The sequence below is a fragment of the Ammospiza caudacuta genome, chromosome 2 (assembly GCF_027887145.1).
Source record: "Ammospiza caudacuta isolate bAmmCau1 chromosome 2, bAmmCau1.pri, whole genome shotgun sequence".
In the NCBI taxonomy this organism is placed as follows: domain Eukaryota; kingdom Metazoa; phylum Chordata; class Aves; order Passeriformes; family Passerellidae; genus Ammospiza; species Ammospiza caudacuta.
In genome coordinates, this window is record NC_080594.1 from 59,107,320 (window position 1) to 59,128,200 (window position 20,881).

The 20,881-nt window shown below is 34.5% G+C and overlaps 1 protein-coding gene across 2 annotated transcripts in view; it reads right to left on the minus strand.

Annotated features, from left to right (window-relative positions):
• LRCH1 (leucine rich repeats and calponin homology domain containing 1) overlaps positions 1-20,881 on the minus strand; it is a 118,333-nt gene that overhangs the window by 41,541 nt on the left and 55,911 nt on the right. Inside the window, exons 3-12 of one of the 2 annotated variants that reach the window (XM_058825082.1) lie at positions 20,530-20,656; positions 15,129-15,234; positions 14,501-14,637; positions 13,187-13,314; positions 11,273-11,357; positions 6,863-6,968; positions 5,624-5,736; positions 4,055-4,122; positions 2,909-2,995; positions 23-59 (exon numbers count right to left, since the gene is read on the minus strand). In XM_058825082.1, the coding sequence (XP_058681065.1) occupies positions 23-59; positions 2,909-2,995; positions 4,055-4,122; positions 5,624-5,736; positions 6,863-6,968; positions 11,273-11,357; positions 13,187-13,314; positions 14,501-14,637; positions 15,129-15,234; positions 20,530-20,656 (994 nt within the window). The remainder of the gene's footprint in view (positions 1-22; positions 60-2,908; positions 2,996-4,054; positions 4,123-5,623; positions 5,737-6,862; positions 6,969-11,272; positions 11,358-13,186; positions 13,315-14,500; positions 14,638-15,128; positions 15,235-20,529; positions 20,657-20,881) is intronic. The other variant, XM_058825083.1, reaches the window with a different exon arrangement.

Below are 20,881 nucleotides of genomic sequence, written 5' to 3' on the forward strand. Positions count from 1 at the left end.
ATTATACACTCATTTAACATACCTGACCAAGAGAAGACATGTCCATCTGCATTTGACCACTATGTATAAAGACAAAGGCAAATATGTAATTCATTGTGTAGCAACTTGAACATGATGCATCTAACACTTTTTTTTTTTTTAAAGAAGGTATATAAATACACTTTACTGTAGACTCATGAAATTCTAAAACTGTTGCTGGTTCTATAGGATACAGATTCACAGCACTGATCTCTGAAATACCCATGCTTAATCTGCAAAGTTTGAAATAAAATCATTGTACTGGACTATAACTTTGGCAACCATTATGTTTAATATTTAATTACAAAGAAATATATACATGAAATACTTTTATAGATATCATTTTAACCTGTTCAGTGTCATCTCTTAAGAGCTTTTGGAAATGCCTCCTGATGCTTCAGTTCAGTCTGAAGCATCATTCATGGTTTCACTTGCAAAGTACCACCCTGAGCAATGGTTTGTATCAAAACAAAAGGACCTGTTTATTACCAAAACCCATGTTGTTATCTAGAAACCTGCAGATTTCTGTATCTAATCTCTAGCATTCAGAATTCAAATGAAAGCCACAGCCCTGCCCAGATATTTCCACTTAATTTACAGTGGCTGAAAACAAAGCAGTGAAACAGAAAATGAGAGAAAGCAGGAAATATAGGAAGGCAAATATAGAAATCCAATGCAAACATCAAAAATACTGAAAAAGGTTGAATTCGAAGTCTCTTCCCAGAAACAAAATGCTGTCTATGTGTAATAGGGTGTGCAGATTTTAAATTCTGCAGAACACTGGAAACAGTGTCCTGCAGAACAGTAACTGGACAAGCATTTAACAAGTTTAATAATCACATCCACTAGCAAAAACAGCTTGAAAGAATTCCAGTCAGTGTACATTAAGCACACCAGAATCACCAACTGCTCCAGCCCCTACAGTGTTTTCTCCTAAAGGGCCTTCAGTGTGAGATAAGGATGGTCCTGCATAGAGTTAGTTATTTCAACCAGGTTACCTTGACTAGGCCACCAGAGTTATATGGATGCACAAAGGAAACTGGAAAAACTTACAGTTGCTGACACACTCTAGATTTAAGTTAAAAGCAAATACAAGTTTTGTGCATCTTAAAAATATGGAGCAACAATAGCATTTACATTCCTTTCTGGACATAAAACTTCTTGAGTATGAGAAAAATACGAAATGCCATAAAATAAAATAATTATTTTTAAAAAATTATGAGGAACCCATGGCTCAGAGGACTGAAAGTCTATGGCATCATTTGACAAGTATTGGGTACTCAAAGGTATCTTGCTGCTTAGGACTGGATGCTAATACACAGGAGGTGTACATTCAAAAGCTTATAAGGCATTCAGAAAATTAAATATAAATGCTCATATTTTAAGGTTAGAAAAAAAAAGTGCAGCCACAAACCCCCCAACATGCTGTAAAAACAACAGTAGAGAAATACAGACATACATGACATGATTAGTCACCCCTAAAAGTAATTTTTGAAATTTACTATAGTATTACTAAGGAAAGTATATCTGTGTGTAAACAAAAACCAGTTTTTCTGTATTTTATTGACCTTCTTAATTTAACAGAAGTACTAAATATGTAGGAAATATTAAGGCAATGTCTGAAAACAAAAAAAACCCAAAATGACTAAATTTATCAGGCTATCAACTGAAATATTTCTGGTGTTTTTTCCAAAACAAACGCTTTCCTGCTTTAACTACAAGACTCTTCTGAGAAAGTAATAAGCCTCATATGAGATGCAGAAAAAATGGTACTAGGAAGCTAAAGAAATTTCCTAATTGTTTATTTCCTAATTTTATATTTTATTTAGCAAAAATATTTTTGATTCAAGTATTTAGTGTATGATTCAAACACTCAAGTATTCTTTACATGATGCAAAATAAACCAGTTAATTGTCTCTTTAGAAATACTATCAGGAATCAACTTCTGTCCTAAAAGTACAAAAGTCTACTAGGTGAAAAAGCAGTTCAAAACAGGCATTTAAAGTAAAGAACAGTGTAGTCACAAAAGCAAGTAGCTATCAAGGGAGGAAAGAGAACCAAGCATACTTAAGGCTGAAGCGACAAGGAGGTTTTCCAATCTTCAGATAAATGAAGCTGCAAACCAGCTACTTCATAGAAGTAAGAATTAAAATTAGTTTTGAAATGAACTTAATTTCTGAAGGTGATTACACTAAGAAAAGCAATAGCAAGCATCCAGACAGACAGAACTACAGGCACCACTATTGTCATACTTCTCCAGTAGGGCAATCATTTGCTTTCTTCTAAACGCTTATTCTTTTGTTTAGCCACAGTTCCAGAGCCATTCTACGTGACTTTGGCCACTTAAAATGGGCATCTAAATTATAAAAGCTTGTCTTTTGTAGTCAGGGGAAACATAAATAACTTTCTTTGCCTCTTCCTCCTTTGGATTTCAGAAAACAAAAGAAACTCCACCACTAATTCAGGCACCTCCTTTAGGTGCTTCATTGAATTGGCATGAAGATGGGCCAGAAGCTCTTCTCATTCCAACAATATATACCAAGCATGAGTAAGAGGAAAATTTATAGTCCCTACAAGAAATGTGACAATCCTAGACAAAACTTCAGATAATCACAGTAGTGTGCATGAGATGAATGGTTAAGGGGTGTCCTCACCTCTGGTTTCTTTGGTCTCTTCTTAATTTACTGGGAATCTTGTCTAGATACTCGAGAGAGAATTTGAGTTTCCTTCTTAACTACCTTGCACACACTGGTATGCTAACAAAGCACTTGCTAACTCCAGAGAGCTTTCAGTTGTCAGTTAAAAGAGAATTCTAATGTAATTCATAAAAAAAATAAAATATATTACATTATATTATTATACTACTATATATCAGCTACTGTAAGCATACCTGTTGGAATCCTGTAATAAATCTACAGCTTCTCTTAGTTGTTCTATCATTGCTATATCAATAGTTTGTTCTTCTGATAAATTTATTCTATAACAGAAAACAAAAACATTCAAAAAAAGGTACAACAGCAATTATCAAGGGTAGTCTGAATTTCAGTGTGAGATGTCTACCTTCCAGCTGGCATGCAAATACTACAGGGAGAAAAACAGCCTCTCTGCACACTGGGATGTACTGAACTTAAGGAAAGAGCTCCTTCTGAAAAAAACTTTTCAACACTTTGTCCTTAACAAAGCCTCCCAGCCTAATACATACATAAATAAATGCGACGAAGCTAAAACTTTTAGCACTGAATTAAACAGAATGACTTCTTAAAGTTGAGCATTTATTTACCATTTAGCATTTATTTATGAGTGCTCTTAAAGGCACTCATCCCATGTATTGTTTCAGCACAAATAGTAAATACAATTAGTTTTTATAAGGGCCAGCTTGCTTTCTTTTGCTTTTCAACATTTATAGTTCTTTTTGGGGATTAGAAATATAACCTCCCATTAGTTCTGCCAATAAGGCTCTTTCAGAAGATATTCATTCTTTCCTCCCTTCAGGTTTGGGTCTTTTTTTAATACTATGTAGGACTACACTGTTCTGATGAGTGACAACTTCACAGTACAGTCATGTTGAATTTCCTTTCCTTATGTACTTAGCAACTGATGCTCATTTGTACTACTCTGGAATTAATATCTATAAACTAATGATTGCTTCAAGGTTAAAATTATGACAAGTAAGAAGAAGAATAAGATATGTTTTCTAATTAAATTGATTTTTGAAATGTACATTAAATTTAGATCTTGCAAGTTTTGATTATCTTTTTTCAGCAATGCCTTTAATAAACAAAATAAGTACATAATTAAAAAAGACTGCGTTCTACATAGATAAAAAGTTATTGGGGAATACAAATTAATTAGCTGTAATATAACATCCACTCTATTTAGCAATAAAATGTAAAATACTGAGCACACACAAAATGCAAGGTTGTTATTGCCTTGCCTCCAAATCTGCAGAATTATTAATCAGCAAAGTCATAACAGTCCTGGTCAAACTAATTAAAAGACATAGCTAATTATTAATAGATACATAAAAAATACTCACATTTCGTCTGCTTGCCATTGCGTGTCCTCTTCTATTCTCAGTAATTCATCACACTCCGCTGCTCTGCTCTGTAAGCAGACAAAAGTGATAATGAGACCTGAACTTTGCAATTAAGTAGGCAGATAAATTTGCTTTCCGACTCAGTACTGACCTAATTTATGTAGCATTTTAGGCTGGCTGGTTGAAGCAATCCAACACTTCTGCTCTATTCCTTACTCTACCCCCTTCTAAGATACTGATTACAAGATCTTCTATTCAGATTTTATTGAGGTCAACAGCCCTTACTCTCTCTTAACTGTGAAAAGAAAGTCAAGCAGCATAACAATTCTTTGTTCTATGTCCCAGATTCCATTTGTGACTTTCTGGCACATACAAACAATGCTTCAGTTAAGCACAATCCCAACTCTCCTTCTCCTCGCTCTCCTACTGCAGCCAGATTTGTTTTCAAAGCAAGGAAATTCCAAACATGCAAACAGTGGCAATTACATACTTCATGCATAATTATTAACAGGATTCATATTTTACAGTTTTGACAGCCATGAATAATTTCTTTTTTAAAGAGAACAAATTGGAACAAAAGTTGCATCCAGGAATTCATATCAGTCAGCCAGTTATTTTGGGTTCAATGTAGCCAAATTAGATCTCCCACACCTATAAACATGAAGCACTACTTATTTGAAAACCTGAATCTTTTTTATGCTTCCACTTGGTATTTAGCAACTCCTTCATCTCAGGCAGGAGCACTGAAGTAGTTCAGCTGCCAGTAAAGACAGAAGCTCTCTGAATGAATACGTATTTGTACTCCTAGAGAAAAAACAGCAGAAAACAGAGGCTCATCCTCCTTTGTGTCATGTGTTTGGCACATCAGTTGCATCATCCTGTACCAATAAATTCTGCCCAATTCTGCTGTATGTGACACTGAAGACTGTACCAGCTTCTCTAACACTCTCCAATGATGGCTCATTTCCCAGTGACAATCCCTAGTAGAATGAATAAAGCCATTCTTTTTCATCTTTCTTCACCTTACAGGAATAAAGACCATGATGTTTTCCTGTAACAAGGGTACGTATCATAAGACAACAAAAATGCAGCACTGATTCTAGAAGGTGATTTGATATAACTTGTCTTTAAGGATCTCTCAAATGCTACTATAATGCTTAAAAAATTGAGAAAATGTATTTTAATACCATAACATTATTTCAAAACTTTAGCCACCACAGCTAGAACAAAGTCATCTCTCATTTCAGCAATGAAACCAACACAATAAATCACTCAATTCAAAATATAAAGCAAATAGCACAGAAAAAACCTGCCATTTTCCTTAAAGCCTTAAACATAGTTAAAGGATAACTCTCACATATCCTAAAAAGAGTTCTGGGTAAATTGTCCTAGATCAATTGTAATAATTTTAAACTTACCTGCCTATTTTTGCTTTCTGTATTTTTAGAACAATTACTACCATCTGCATCTCTTATTCATTAAAATACCTGCTGTTTATCGTTCCTGTTTACTCTGCACTTACCAAAGTAGCAGAAATATTTTCCACACTTAACATTGTGATAAACTTGCCTTAATGTAGCTCATAAATTCAGTAGTAAGAGTATCCTGTTCATCAAACTGGTTTCCTGTTTCTCGTGACTTATCATTGACAAACGTGTGAGCAGATCCTTGATGGAATTCCACTAGGAACAGCAATGAAAAAAAGAAATTAGAAGAATGATTTAAAAATGAAGTTTAAATTCACATTAAACATTTCTAACAGGTTAAGATCCTGTCATTGTAACCAGTGATGCCAATTTCTAAGTTGTAATAAATCCATTTCCTGGGCATATACAGTTGTATATCAGAAGCACCAAAGCAGGCATGAAGGAGCCAGTTTTGAACTACACCAAGTCTGTCTTGCCAGTAGTAATACAACAACACAGCTGGACAGCTGTGCAGTGTTTTAAGAAATTCAGATGTCTTAGGCAGTGACTTGCAATTACTTGCAATTGAATGCAATTTCAGAGTTACCACGCTGTAACAAACCAAACACCCAGCAAAATTAGTTAGAGCCTGTCGCAATCTTTTCCCTAAGCATACTATTTCCAAGGATATGAAGCTATGATTTACCCTCTCCAGTTTGCTAATAAACACTGTAGGATAAAATCCTGTTAACGCTCTTCATATTTTACCAAATTCTGATGAGTTCTCCATGGAACTTCATTAAAGTGGGTAACAATGAGGGTATTCCATCTCATATTCATGTGGTTTCCCTATGCAGCTTGCTGACTTCATCCTGCCATTTATCATAAGTATGTGCAGAACTGGGAGAACAAATGTTTATCTATCAGTATGTAGTGTAATTTAGAAAAACGTAAGTTACTTTAAAAAAATTGGATAAAATTAGATCTCTCACAAAATACAAATAAATTTACTTGTTTCCAGAGGTGATGCTGACTGACTAAAAAAGCTTTATATATACACTAAGTCCAGCTATAGAAATAGACTCCATTATTGCACTTTGCTAAATTACTGAACACTGATATTCGCTGAAGGATAGTACGGCTCAAACCAACTTTAACTTTTTCCCCCCCAGTCAGAATCAGATCTTATTAATTCTTGAGAAAAGGTGCAGCAAGTTTTTTGGAACTGTTGTTGAAAATTACTAGAGAGACTCAGTATAGTAAAGATTTTCTAAGTAACATACGTTTTTTTATTTTTACACAACTGCATATGCATGCTCAAAGCCTTCTGGGTAAGCAGGCAGGCATGGAATCAACAACAGAATTTCCCTGTATTTAACTTCCATGTTTTTTACATTCCAACCTTTTCTTGAGTTAGCATGGTGACCTGAATCATCCTTTATAATATGATCTTCTTCCACAATGTCCGACATTGGAACATTAAAGCTGATAGTATCTTCATCAGATGGCTAGGAAAAAGCAAGAGAAACACTAGTCCAAGCTCAAACCAAGAATGATAAAAATGTACATGTTAACAAGATTGCTCACCAAAGGGCTGCAAATTAAGATGGAACAGGATACTAGAGCATCTAACATGACCACATCCTGCTGTAAGAAGTTATAGTCATGCTGAATATATCCTCACATGAGGTTTGCCAAGTAGAATAATTCACATGTCCTCTTTTCCTGTCTTACTCACGGCACTAGTCCTCTCCTTGCACTGACACCACTGCACTGTGCTACTCTCTGTGCTTCCCTGGGCAGCTGAAAACTACAAGGGCCTCCTTGCAGCCACCAAAATCTGCAGAAACACTGAGCCTTATATCACAGCCCTTTTTTTCCTTTCCTTCCATGACTGTTCTTCCCTGCTTTACCATGCAGCTTCTGAACTGAACGCCTACAGCAAGCAAGATCAACATCAAGGAAGGCACCATCTTTAATTATGTTAACTGACACAGCTGGGAAAAAAAAAGCACAGACTGTCAAGTACACTAGCTTTTTCTGACTTAAAAGCTCACCCATTTTTTCAGCTCTATTGGCTGGTACACTAAAACACTGACGTGTATCTAACAAACCTATCCTGTCTATGATTTTACAGATAGCAGCTGCACAAGGAAGCACAGACACAATTCTGCTCTAAGTCACTATGGCTCTGTTTCTCTGCAGGGCCAGCAGTGACCTGCTCAAGTGGAACCTGCTCACATCCTCTCCTGAGGTGAGCTAGAGCAAAACCACAGTTTGCAGAAGAGGCCAAGATTTTATTCTTGGCTCCTCAGAGACAGAGAACTTACCACCACAAGAGTCTCAGAACTTTGCAAATATATTTTCCAGAAAGTCCATGAGTATTTCTCATTCTTTAAATGCCCTGTGTTTCTGTAACTTGCTACTCTGTGCATACATTTTCCACACATGTATTCTGTAATTATAACCTACATAATACAAACAGCACTCTGCTCCATATCCTTAAAAATACATTTTTAAGGAAATTATATTCCCCATTTTATTAGTTCAGATTGCTGTAACAAAAAAGATCTGTAATGAAACATATAATCAGTTATTTAATTCTCACTAGCTTCTAGTAGAAGTTTGCTGTTCCTGCTACTTTTAGATGTTCATAATCTATGTAGAAAGTATTTTCTCTTACTCCTGAAGCTAAAGTTTGTGATAAAGGATAGAGCAAATCCACCTTGCTCTTAAAACCTCAATCAAAGATACACGTGGTTATTCCTATTTTCCAAGAATACATTGGACCCAAAATACATAAACATGGACAATGATGAATGTTCTTTCTGATGAATAAACTACATGCTATTAACTCTATGAATTCACTGGCTGTACTCTTCAGCTTAAGGAGGAAAAAAGGATGTTCGGGGACTTCATAAAGCTTTTTTAAAAATAAATTTTAAATTTTAAAATTAGTGATATTTTAAAATGAAACTACAACAGAAAATAAATTACACTCCAAGTATTCTAAGCACAAAACTCTTTTAGATCTGAAGCAATGACAATCCAACAAATTTAAAAAGACAGAAATAAGATAGGTACGATATAAATTCATTCAGACAACCAAGGTTACAGCGAAATTCCTTCTCTTTCAGGCTGTATCTCATATGACATTTAAGTACTAAATTTCATTATTCTTGATCAATGTTGATGGTGTGTTAATTTTGAAAATAGTACACTGAAATGCTCCTACACACTTGATTAGAAGTTCTGGATCCAAAACAAGTACAATATTTTTTCTTACCAGCATAACACACACTTTGAGGAAAATATTTTGGAGTGTTGGCATAAAAAAAGGAACTGACCATTCAATTTGGAAACCAGTTCCTTTCAGGACCTACAGAATTCTGCAACTTATTTTCCACCACTATACTATGAAACTGCCACTAAACAATGAAAGAAAAACTATCTAAAGCAGCCTTGGATAATACAAGAGTACCACTCCTTCACAGGTGAAATACTGTATCCAAGTTCCTTCTTCCACAGTTTTATTTTTTATTGAGACAGCAAGAGAAGACAATAGACAAATCAGAATCAAAAATATCTAACATTATTCTAAGACAGAATTGAGATTATGCATTTTGAAAGAGTCTTTACATATATTCCTGCTGGTAGTAATGCATTATTCATACACATAATAAAGCACAGACGCCATTCTAATTTCATTCTAATGAATTTTAACAAAAGGAAAAATAAGGTCAAATGAAGGGAGAAAAATAATCAAAATGCTGTATTTTTCCTAAAAGGTGAGGTAAATGGTAGACTGCCTTAAGGCAGAATTTGGCTTCAAGTTGCAATGATCAATTTTACAGCAACACTACAAGATACCTTCCACTTGAAGTGCCCAGAATGGCTACAGCTGGGAAACTGATGCTGTAGGGACCCTACAAAGTCCAAGAGAGATTTATAAAACAGTTCATTTCATCAAGTATTCCCTCTTCTATGTATTCATCCAAAGTCAATTAGCAAGCTTCCTAAAAACTACATTAGTGTTCAAACAAGTGATTCATTTATGTTATTAAGTTACACATGAAAAGTGACAATGTATTTTCTGTAAAAGAATAGAAACTCAATAACCACTACCCTCAGCACTGAACAGTAGTTTATATTCGTAAAAAACCCTCCAGAATCATGTTTTAATAATTATGACTGATCATTTAATGTTTATCCAAAGTTTGGTATGTAACTTTCTGACTGTAATTAACAACACTTGTGAGCCTGTATTTGCATCATGCTAGTATTTTTTGCACGATTCCCATGTGGTATTAAAGGTCACATCAGAAGGAAAGTGCATGGTAAATTTACTAACAAATGCATTTGGGATTACTGATTTCAGCATCTATTTCTCAGGTGGTGATAGAATGAGTAAACTGTTCTTATATTTAAAAGTTTAGTGCTATTAAAAATGTACTGGTTCATTGTTGGTAGACTTAAAAATATTTTTTTGCAGTATTTTAATTGCTATCTTTTGGTTACAGGTAGCATGATCTATTTTCTAAAGGTGATATTTATAGCTAAAGAGGAAATTCTGGGATAAAAGTTTCATTAACAAGCCAACTGAGCTTCAGGAAGAGTAAGACTGGCAAAATGGTTTGTAAATGCCTCTGAACAGAGTGAATACTCTTACAGCTAGAGGAAAACCATTAGAGATTTGGCTAGAATTCATAACAATTCTACTTCATTTCCACCTACCATGAAACTTGCCAAAATACTTGGAAATTCACATGGGGTTTTTTAAAGTACTATTGTATTTAAAAGACCAATCAGTGAGTAAGTGGATTCATGTTCAATTTGCTTTTGAGTAACTATAAATTCAGTATCTAAGCTTGATTCTTCATATATTTGTTCCAAAAGAAACAAAATCCCTTTTCCTCAAAGGAGGAGAAAACCACTAAAGAATCAGTGTAAAATATTTTAAGTAGCAAGAAGGTCACCCTTTTAATGTGAGGCCTTTCCCATTAAGTCAGACCACAAATCCCATTACTGTATATTTCAGAAAGACAATCATCACTGATTTATACTACTAATTATTTACTTATTTATCATTATCTATTCAGTTCAACTCCACACAGGTTTGGTGCCCTATTCAGCTAAAGAATGCCTCAGAAAAAAACCTCTGTGAATCAGTTCTAACAGCTTAGGACAACACTAGTCCCACAAAGCTACCCTTTCTCTTTGCTCAGACAGACAGCAAAGTTCAGGAAAAGATCTGAAGGTTTATTTTCAGCTTTGCCTAACTGACAGAATATTTAAACACATTAAAATCTGCAAAGTTTCTCAAGTTTCTACACTACAACAATGTTTCATAACCACATCACACAATATACTGAAACTGGGCACCATAAATTCCCAACAGGAAAGAGTAATCAGGCAAAGAGAAAAATATGTGAGAAGTCATCAGCTTGTAACCTGTTACCGTGTTTACTTTGTTGAAAACAGTAGACATGAATTCTGGTTTGTTTCTCATTCTCTAGATTATGTAAACTGTCAGAAAACTGTAGAGGATTTGCACTATTGGTAAGTCTGTAACCATTTGGAAGCAAGTATCTCATGCCCACTCCAGATAGGGCACAGACAAAAAAAAATTTAAAAAAATTTAAAACCCCAGAGTCTCCTTTTATCTTTGTTTTAACCATTTCTTAGTGTAAAATTCATGTCAAGGATATGGTTGCAGAGGTCTAAAAATCTTTTCACATTCTTACCAAACTTAAAATACAATCAAAATACGAGTGCTGGGAAAGGAGTTTGACACAAAAGGCAGGTAACTTACCTCTGTTGCTGACAAACGTTTATCACCATTGTCACTACCAACACCTGAATCTGAGTCCTTTTTACTTGGATAGATGTCATCAATGCTAGATGTGGAAAAAAAAAATTAAAACTCAGTAAAAAGCTATCATAGCATTTACATTCAAATTCTGTTCTAATTTCACTTAACTCTGAGCAAATTTCAAACTATCCTTAATGGAAGAAGGTGAAATAGCCTAGTACAGTAAAACACCAAACATTTGATCTGGTGATGGTAAAATAGATCAGACTGAATGGCTAATTAGCCTAAGGATTAATGAAGCAACAGAAATAATCTGCTGCTAAGCTTGTTTTTGTCCATACACTATGCAAAACTGCTTAGTTACTAACTAAGCAGCCCAGGACTGAAGCAATTTAGCCATGGGAGAAGAAACCAAAATGGTAAAACTCAAAGTGGATTCAACTGATACAACTGCAATCACTGATCCATTAAAACAGAACTCATATCTCCCTCAGGCTTGAAATAATTATTAACACAGAAACCTCCTTTTGGTGCCTTAAAATAGACTTTGGAATTTAGGTTTCTGAGAAACTTACTGTAACAACAGCAAAGGCTCACTGTTCTGGTTTCATTACCCAATATGACCTCTACTCATTTTGAAGTGCACTATTAGATGCAGTACTCTTATCACCTAAAGTGTTTTTAAAAAATATATCTTATATCTCTTTATTTGCTATCCTGAAAGCTGTGATACTAAATTCAGATTGACACCCCAAGAAAAGTGCTTTATCAGTCTTCACATGAACAAGACATCTGATTCAATAACTCTAATCTTAAATTACCTCTTGCCAGTAAACACTGAAGATTGTTTTGCAGAAACTGCCTTTGGAAATCTACTCCGTACCATCCCCTTACCCTAACCTACATTCTCCAGTATGAACAAATATCAAACAGGACATGACAATCCTGTCAGTTTTCTCGTATACTAAAAGAACAAAACAGAAAACCAGTAAGTGTTTCCCAAATGGAATACCTACTCCTCATCCTGGATTCTTCTCACTTATCTGATAGAAATTCACACAGGGATCTCCAAAGGTACATGGACAAAACCAATTTCATTCAAATCTTATTGAGATGACTGAGAGGGAGATTCTGTAACAGTTCTTGGGTTTCTTTCTCTCAGGATTTTAGCAGTAACATCTCTACTATTATTCATATCAACACTTTGTTTTCATTGAGTATTTCTCTTCAAAGGTATCATACTTTCTCTGATTGGTTATATTACTCTGTCTTTGTTAGCAGAGAAAGACTCAGCTAAAAGCTGATTTCCAACCAGCTATGGAGATTCTCATAGAAAGGAGCTGCTTTGTGTCTGGTTCCTGTCCTTAAACCATGGCACAAGATGCTATTTCCTACAAGTCTGATATGAAACAGAAGATTTTGCCTCATTCTGCTAACAAATCAGCACACTTCATTTAAAAAGCATTCATGCAGCTCACTTTGTTTGACAGATGACTTTGGATGAATTAAAAAAGATTAAAATGTCACAAAAGTGCAAACATACAAACACATATAAATCATAAAATATATCACAAAAATCACAAAACAACACATGAAAATAAAATTTATTTAATGTGTAGATAGATCAAGCCAACACCTGGTGTAACTACCATCTGATTATTTCCAATGTATTCCAGGAGTCCACTAGAAAGAGGTTAGATTTAAACTAAGGTTCACTTTTAAACTCTTAACTAATGTGCTGCTAACTTTAATCAGAATTGATTTTTAATTTTCTGAACTCTTACGGGGATTGCATTAGAATAAAAGTAAATGAAATCTCTGTGCAAAAAGGTACGCTGAATAGCATCTAAAGAAACAAAACTGTGGAACACAAAGATAAATACTATTTTATTGTTCGTAAGACTTCATACATACCTCTCTTCCACAGGTTGTGGCAAATGCTGTGGTTCAATGCCATTAAGATACAGCGAGTCTGCTGTTTTAATCTGACATGCTTGCACAGTCAGATATTTGAATATATGCACCTTACCCTTTGTACAAATCTGTGGAACAAGGAAAAAATTAGGTTTATAACTAGAATTTAAAAAGCAATTTATTCCAAGTGTCACTCCCTGAAATTCAACTAATATTACAAATTTCACTTAAAAGAAAATAGATTTTTTTAAATTACTAAGTACTTCAATTATATACTCAATTATTTGTGTGTACCAGTATAAATACCCTCAGAGACTAAAACAGAAAACAAGAAAATAATGTATTCTTCTTTAAAAAAAATCCAAATGAGCTTCTAACTCAAAAAAAGGACATTAAAATATATGGTATGGCCTATTACTTACTATAAATAGATTAATTATTTTCAGAATTAATGTATCATGACATTTAATTAGCTAGTGTGCTCTTTATATTCTTGGGCACATTGTTTGTAATAGTGTCCAAGCATACTTACGATGCAATTCACCTTCATTTTAGGATTTTCTTTAAGTGCACACCTCTTGCCTTGTATTTTTTAGTTTAAAGGCATAATCCCTATCGATTATGAAAAGCATTTCTCCAATAATAATTGGAATAAAAATTCTTAAGTATTTCAACAACTGTTGAGCCAGAACACTTGTGGCTTTCAGAAATGCAGTTTGAATTTACTGTCCAGTAATTTAACAACAAAATTGTCCTTAAGCAGTAAACACAGAATGCATTAATTTACTTTTATTACTCAGAGTGGCCTACAGTTCCAAAGAGGAGTTTTATTTCTTTGTGCATCAAAATTTATGAACTTACACTTTAAAGTGAAATAAATTTCACATGGATTGTGTTTTAGACTATTTAGGCATATTTTTTAAGTTAAAGTTAGCAAATCACTGTAGAACCTTCTAGAACTGTATTCATTTTACCAGAAAGAAAAATAACCCAGGAAGTTTATCACAAGTCTTTTCCAAAATTACATGCATATTCCAATGTTAAATTTCATATGCAGATAGAAATCACAAAAATTAACAGCTATCAGAATGGACATCTTCTAGATGTGTGTTGTTTTAAGGGCTGTGCAAATTCATACTGGGAACAGAGGATATTTTTTGTATCTTATTTAGATATATCCTATGTCTTATTTAAATATCAACAACTATCAACAGCTGAAATTCAGAAGCTTGCAATTGCAGAAGGTGACATTTTACACTCTAAAATGTGTTAGCAGCCATCCAATATTAAGGCACAACTTAAATTATTACTTACTTGTGCTGGTGGAGATTGCAAAGGATTATTCTCAAGCAGTAATACTTGTAACTGCACCATCTTTCTAAAACAAATTGGAATCACAAGCACTTTATTGCAGGAAAAGTCAAACTTTACCAAGGGAAGCTGTACTAGTTCTAAAAGTAATAAAAAGGAGAGAAGGTGTTATATCTGTTTTTATTTTTGGCATAAAATAATAAAGTATTTTTGAATAACACTTCTTTTGCATTCAGGAAAAATACAAACTCAGGGAGGAATTAAGATCAACATTTACTCCATTTTATACTGGGAAATAAAAGAGTGTTGTTATACAAGTGACAAGAAATTCTAAACCAAATACTTCGAATTTTTTTTCCCCTGAAACTCAGCTGACAGTTCCCATACTGCATTCAGACACTTGTTTAACTTAAAAGTTGCCTGGAATCATAAAGATACATTGAAGAAACCTCACACACTGTTCTTCAGTAGATACCATTGAATGTTATGTTCTGCAGACCCAAATGCAATAAATTTGAGCACAGGGTAATAGCTACTTTTCAATTATTTCTATTTGTATGATTAAAAATACTGTCAAAATTATAATAAGAAGAGCTACTGTAAAGACTTTTTTTTGTTCATTTGCTTTTACCTTGGGGTAAAACTTCGAGGTAATTTCTTCTGACATTCAGTTCTTTTAAAGATTTCAGCTGGCCTATCTGCTGTGGCAAAGCTGTGATTTCATTACAGCTGACATCCTACAGTAAAACAGTAATAACAAATAATAATGAACTTTCAGCTCCTACATGTTCCATAATACAAACATAGCTAATATGCTATTATCATTGTGACATTTTATTAACCAGAAAAATGCAACAATCTATGTCCTGTAGTCACAACAAAATAAAAAATACATGGGAAAATATTTGCACGTGAGTTAAAACCAGAGCAAACTGTTATTTGGAGAACAAGTTAATTTTGAAAGGTAATTTAATTTCTATAGAAATATTCAAAACTACTTACTTAACAAGTCTCAGTTTTTTGCTCTTTTCTTCATGTAAAGAATTCAGTATAGTGATTATATAACCATATATGTTAGGAGGAAATGTAAAAGTACTAGTGAATCTGAGTTTTTAAAAAGGTTCTGTTCTTCTTGATGGAATATTTAAGCAAAATAAATAATAGTAGTAGTAATAATAATAGTAATACAGCAATAACATTCTGTAATGATTCTCAGTAAAGGCATATATTTGATCATCAGGGCATGTAGTAGACTATAAAAGGGACAGAGCTTATTTGGCATTACTTAACTATTTCAAGCAAGAAACTGCTATGAACGTGCATGAAAGATCAACTTCTTGGATTAAGTCAGTCTGTGATGAGACAATTGTTAAATACTAGCTATCATTTTTGCTGCCAAATGGACATTGAAATCTCTGCTCACATCCCAGGCAACCTGCAAATTTCAGAGATGTCCCAATTATGCTGTCATTTCAGTACTAAAAGAAGGAAATAGTAGCTCTCAGTATGAAAGCTAAATGGAGTAATGCACCATTTTCCTGAAAAGCCAACTGAATACTCCTACTCTCTCAATGTTTCAATGCATTTAAAACTATCTGGGAGCTCTTCAACTACAAAAGTTTGAGAAGCCAGATTTCCAAGTCATGTCTTTGAAGATGCTTGCTTTAATGCCAGTCAAAAACATTATATTAACTCCCTATCTTTGAGCCTAAAATCTACTTAACAAAAAACTTATAGTAAAACCAAAATATGATCTGGCAATGCTGTTGTCTGGATCCAACAAGTTTCTTCTTGTAATAGAATCCTATTGCTGCCAAGACTTCCTTCCCTTCTCAAAACACAGTCAGGAAATTACTGTAGCTTTTAGACAAGGAAATTAGAAATCCCAGCTAATGAGCGCATTTTTGCCCAAGTCGTCACAAAGTTTGGTTAATTGCACTGTTCCCTGATAATTTATTTTTAAAGCTTTACTGTCCTATTTTTAATTTACAATCTTTAAATTACTTCATAATTAGATACTTGATTTTTAGGGCACAGAATTTAAAGTCACCTTGTGGCAAAGAAACTCTAGACCAAGTGTACTTAGTCACACATACCAGAACAAGTCGGGGAAAGAGACAGAATTCTAGAGGAAGCATCAAAAAAAGAAAAAGCAAGCTGGCAGCGTGGAACCACAAAAACAAAGTCCACTTCCACTTACAGCCTTTCAAAACATCCTCGATAAGAACTGATCTGTTGTGACAGCATGTCAGCACTCACCAGATCTCTAGAGACAGCAGTATCCTTTAGCCTACTAAACACTGTAGTTCAACTTACATTTTTTAATACTTTGTTTGAATAGCCATGGAAAACAAAGACTTGCAACAATTACTCATAGTTATGCTCTTGACTATTATTAGACTTCATGAGTGTGTTTGTGACAGAGACAGCATTAAACTTTCTCATTACTTTGGCAGTAATGGAAGCAATACTGTCAAACACCTATGGTTTCCAAGCTAGTAATTTTTTAAGGAATTATGCAACCAGCAGTTTGGAATTCGGCTTCAGCGGCATTTGCAGGTAACTGAAGTGCAAACACTCAAGTTCCATGGGGAACTAGTATTTGCTGAGGTCAGACTTCTGGTATTAATTCTATTTTGTTCTCACCAGATAGACCATGTCCTGCCATGACAAGGCAATTTGTCAAAATCAGAAATGTAAGGGTTTTATTTTACATTTATTAAATTAAGGAAATTTAACACTAATTTCTGTGGCATGAAAGCAAAATCATCAACCGTTTCCCTTTGCTTATGGCAATGTTTAAATGGCCTTAAACCAATCCAATTCAGCATGTATGTCCAGCAAGATAAACAGAAAAAACAGTAAGGTACTCTGACTCCACATTAACACATTTATTCATACACACACAGAAGTTTATCCAAACCATTCCAATTGAGGCAAACTTCCTCCTTACATAACTTTAAACTCAGGACTCCTGACTGAGTCATTATTCCTAAAAACCACCTGGGTTCAGTCAGAGCTTGTGACACAGCGGCCATATTGAAGAGTAAAAAGAAGCTAGACAGTATGTGAACACATGGACCCTTTTAGAAAACAGCAGGCAGCAAGTCCCACGTGGTCAGGCTGCTGTCTCTGATTAGATGAGTGAGGTAAAAGACAAATCCTTAAGTGAGAAATTTGAAGGCTTCCAACATGAGATAGGAGCATCCCAGAGCTAGGGAGGGCTGTTATCTAAAGAAGGCAGAAGTGCAATACTGCCTGATAGGATGGAGAATGGAATTTTTGTTTTGATAGTTTTGAGTACAATTACTGAGCCATCTCTGCATAATTACTTTTCCTTGGCAGAAAGTAAGTTTCAGACTATCTTCATACTAATTTTGCACTCTCCTGGCTGACAGTAGAGGCATGATTGAGTCAAAGATTTTTTTGCAGCAAATAAAAGTAAACTTCCCCACCAAATTTTTTACCAAATAATTACAATGTATTCTGCAGGGACAAAAACTTATGCTACAAGCACTAAAATAAGTTAGCTGTCAGAACCCTAAATATAAAAATACCTGAAAGTTTTCTGCATGTAATATCAAAGCTATTCTATGCTACAGGTATGAAATTCATAAAAATACATACCTGTAAAAGGAAAACCATTACCTACCCCATTTTGGAGGACAGAAGGGAAAATGCAGAGTTTATTGGAAAGATCTAATTTGTAGCAAATTACATTTGCATCATTCTACAGTGACTATAGGGGTAAATTTTGTATTAAAAAGGTAGACAAAAAGAACCCTTTGCTACATAGATACAGATCTCACTGCATGCCACTTATGGAACAGCTGGGGAACCTGAGGTAGCTCAGAAATGTCCTATGGATACAAGAACTGCACGGAGCCAGGTGCATCTCAGGGTCTATCCCCTGGCCCAGGCCAGCACCAGCTCTGTGTACACACCAAAACAACAACACTCCCTGTCAGAGGGCTGAGTGATGCTTCTGCTTGAATCCCCTGCTATTCAGGCTGGCATTGCTCTCACAGCTGAACTTTTTGTGCAACAACTGCAATATGACTTCATGTTTTTTGTTTGTTTCTTTTACTCGTTTTAGAACAATGATCACCTTATTATCTAAACTGCTTTACAGTTTACATGCCAACACAGATTCCCCACTCTCAATCCTACCACTATTTGCTTCTCCCAATACATCACAGTTATGTCATTTCCAGTTAAATAGTGCAACTCATTTCACTAGAAATGTACCAAACACACATGGTGGCATTCAATCAGGTCATCTGAACAGGCTCATGCTCAATTTAACAAAAACTTGTTTTTCATTCAGGTCCCCCCAATGCCTTCTAAATCACAAAGAACAAGCATCAGACCTTTTTCAGTTTTCATGTATCTTCTAGGATACCAAAGTGACATGTAGCTAGAGCTCTCATATGAAATACTTTTAGAGCAAGATTTGTTTTGCTCTTCATGACAAATAGTAACACAAACTATATTATAACTGGAAAGCAATATGAAAATCCAGAATTCCAGAATTTAAACACATTATATGCTTGAAGCAAACAAACCAAATCTGCTCTGGGTATAATCAACATTGATGTCAAGCTTTTAGTTTTTACTAAACTTTTTACTAAATTTAGCTTAAATTATTTATAAAACTGGAACCATCACCTTCTATTGTGTCTATTTTAAGCACAACAAAAACAGTGCTATCACCTAACATATTTTTAGGAATAATTAAATCAGAACCATCTGTGTAAATCTCAAAAACCCACCACACATGCACAAAAATTTAAAATATTTGATAAATTAATAATGCTCACCAAAGAAAACAAACTTGGTAGTCTTGAACTCACTCATAACTCACAAAGGAAAAAGTAACTACCCCAACCATCCTCATCAACAGCCACATCAATTCTAATATAGAACAGAAGCCTGATATCACAGGATTCTGCTCAGGAATATCAAAAGGAAAAAGCCTCAAAGTTGCTACTTCATACTACCTATGAAGAATCAATAGCAGGGTTGGGGCCTCAATGTTATTAATTTCTGTAATGTAATTTATTGGAGGAACTACTGTTATAAAAACAAGACTATGATAATAAGGCACTTTCAGGCACAGAAAAGCAATGCAAAGTAAATGCTGTCAATGGAGATAACAGGAGCTGGAAGGAAGATCAAATCTGATTGTCTGACTATGCAGAAATTAGCAATGTCAAAATACAGTTTGTCAATTTGTATCTCAAAAGGTCAAAATGAATAGAAATAACGAGAAGACTTATGTCATAAAGAATTCAGAGTCTCAGCCTACAATATATAGCAGAGGAAGATAAAGGGAGAGAAAGGGAAGCATTCTCAAATATATTTTCCACAAACATGAGCAATTACATTAATTTTATGCTATAGCACCAAATAAGTTTTGCTTTTTCAGACTGTCATTGACTGGACAATATATTCTAAATTATCTACTTCTTGTAGAAACAATACTTGTGTAGACAGCTTTGAAAACAAGGAGTACAATCATTTTGTAGATCTGTTTAGATGGGTGTTCCAGGAAAGGAAGGTTGCATGACAAATGTAGTGAAATAAAATGAAAATAGACTGATAAGACTAGTAGCTCGAGTGGAATGCAGTGTGGTAAGCAGATAGTAAAAACACAGAAAGGAAGCAGGAGGGGAGGGTGCTACAGGGGGGTACAACCTTGCAGAGCCTGATGCCAGAACTTAAGGATTTGATACAGTGAAACAGGGAGCCAAGGCAGGCAGTGAGAAACGCTGGTAAAGATGAGGAACTTTGAAACTGAGTTTTGAATGAACCAAGGGCAGTGATGTTGTTTAAAAGAGTCCTGAAGAACATAAAGGAAACTCCTATTGTGTTACTATCCAACACACTTGAGAAGTTAAAAACTTAAGTTCTGCAAACTACATTATAGTATAAAGCAGTTGTTCAAATATATGTGAAAAGTGAATTTTACTGTTTCTATTTAAATTCAAAAGAAGTCAAAATAAAAAGTGAAAAAAAGATCAGTAACATACCAATTCCATTAACTGTTTTAGCTGACCTATCTCTTCTGGAAGGGAACCTAGCTTATTGTTACTTGCAATTAAGACTTTTAGAGGAAGACCACACAGGCAAGCTGGCAAAGAAGAAAGCTGATTTCGACTGCAACAAAACAAAACAAAAAATATTAAAACCATTGGTGATGTTCTACTGTATACTCACAAACTCTGAGAGCTGCAAAATGTCTTCATTTTTGTGGGTCATATTTTATGCAGATAAAATTGAAATTTTCAATAGGCAATAATTAAGAAGACACTTGCATATTAGAAACACCTGATTATTGACTAACAATATTGCAGAATTTACCACTGTGGAAAAAATGCATTG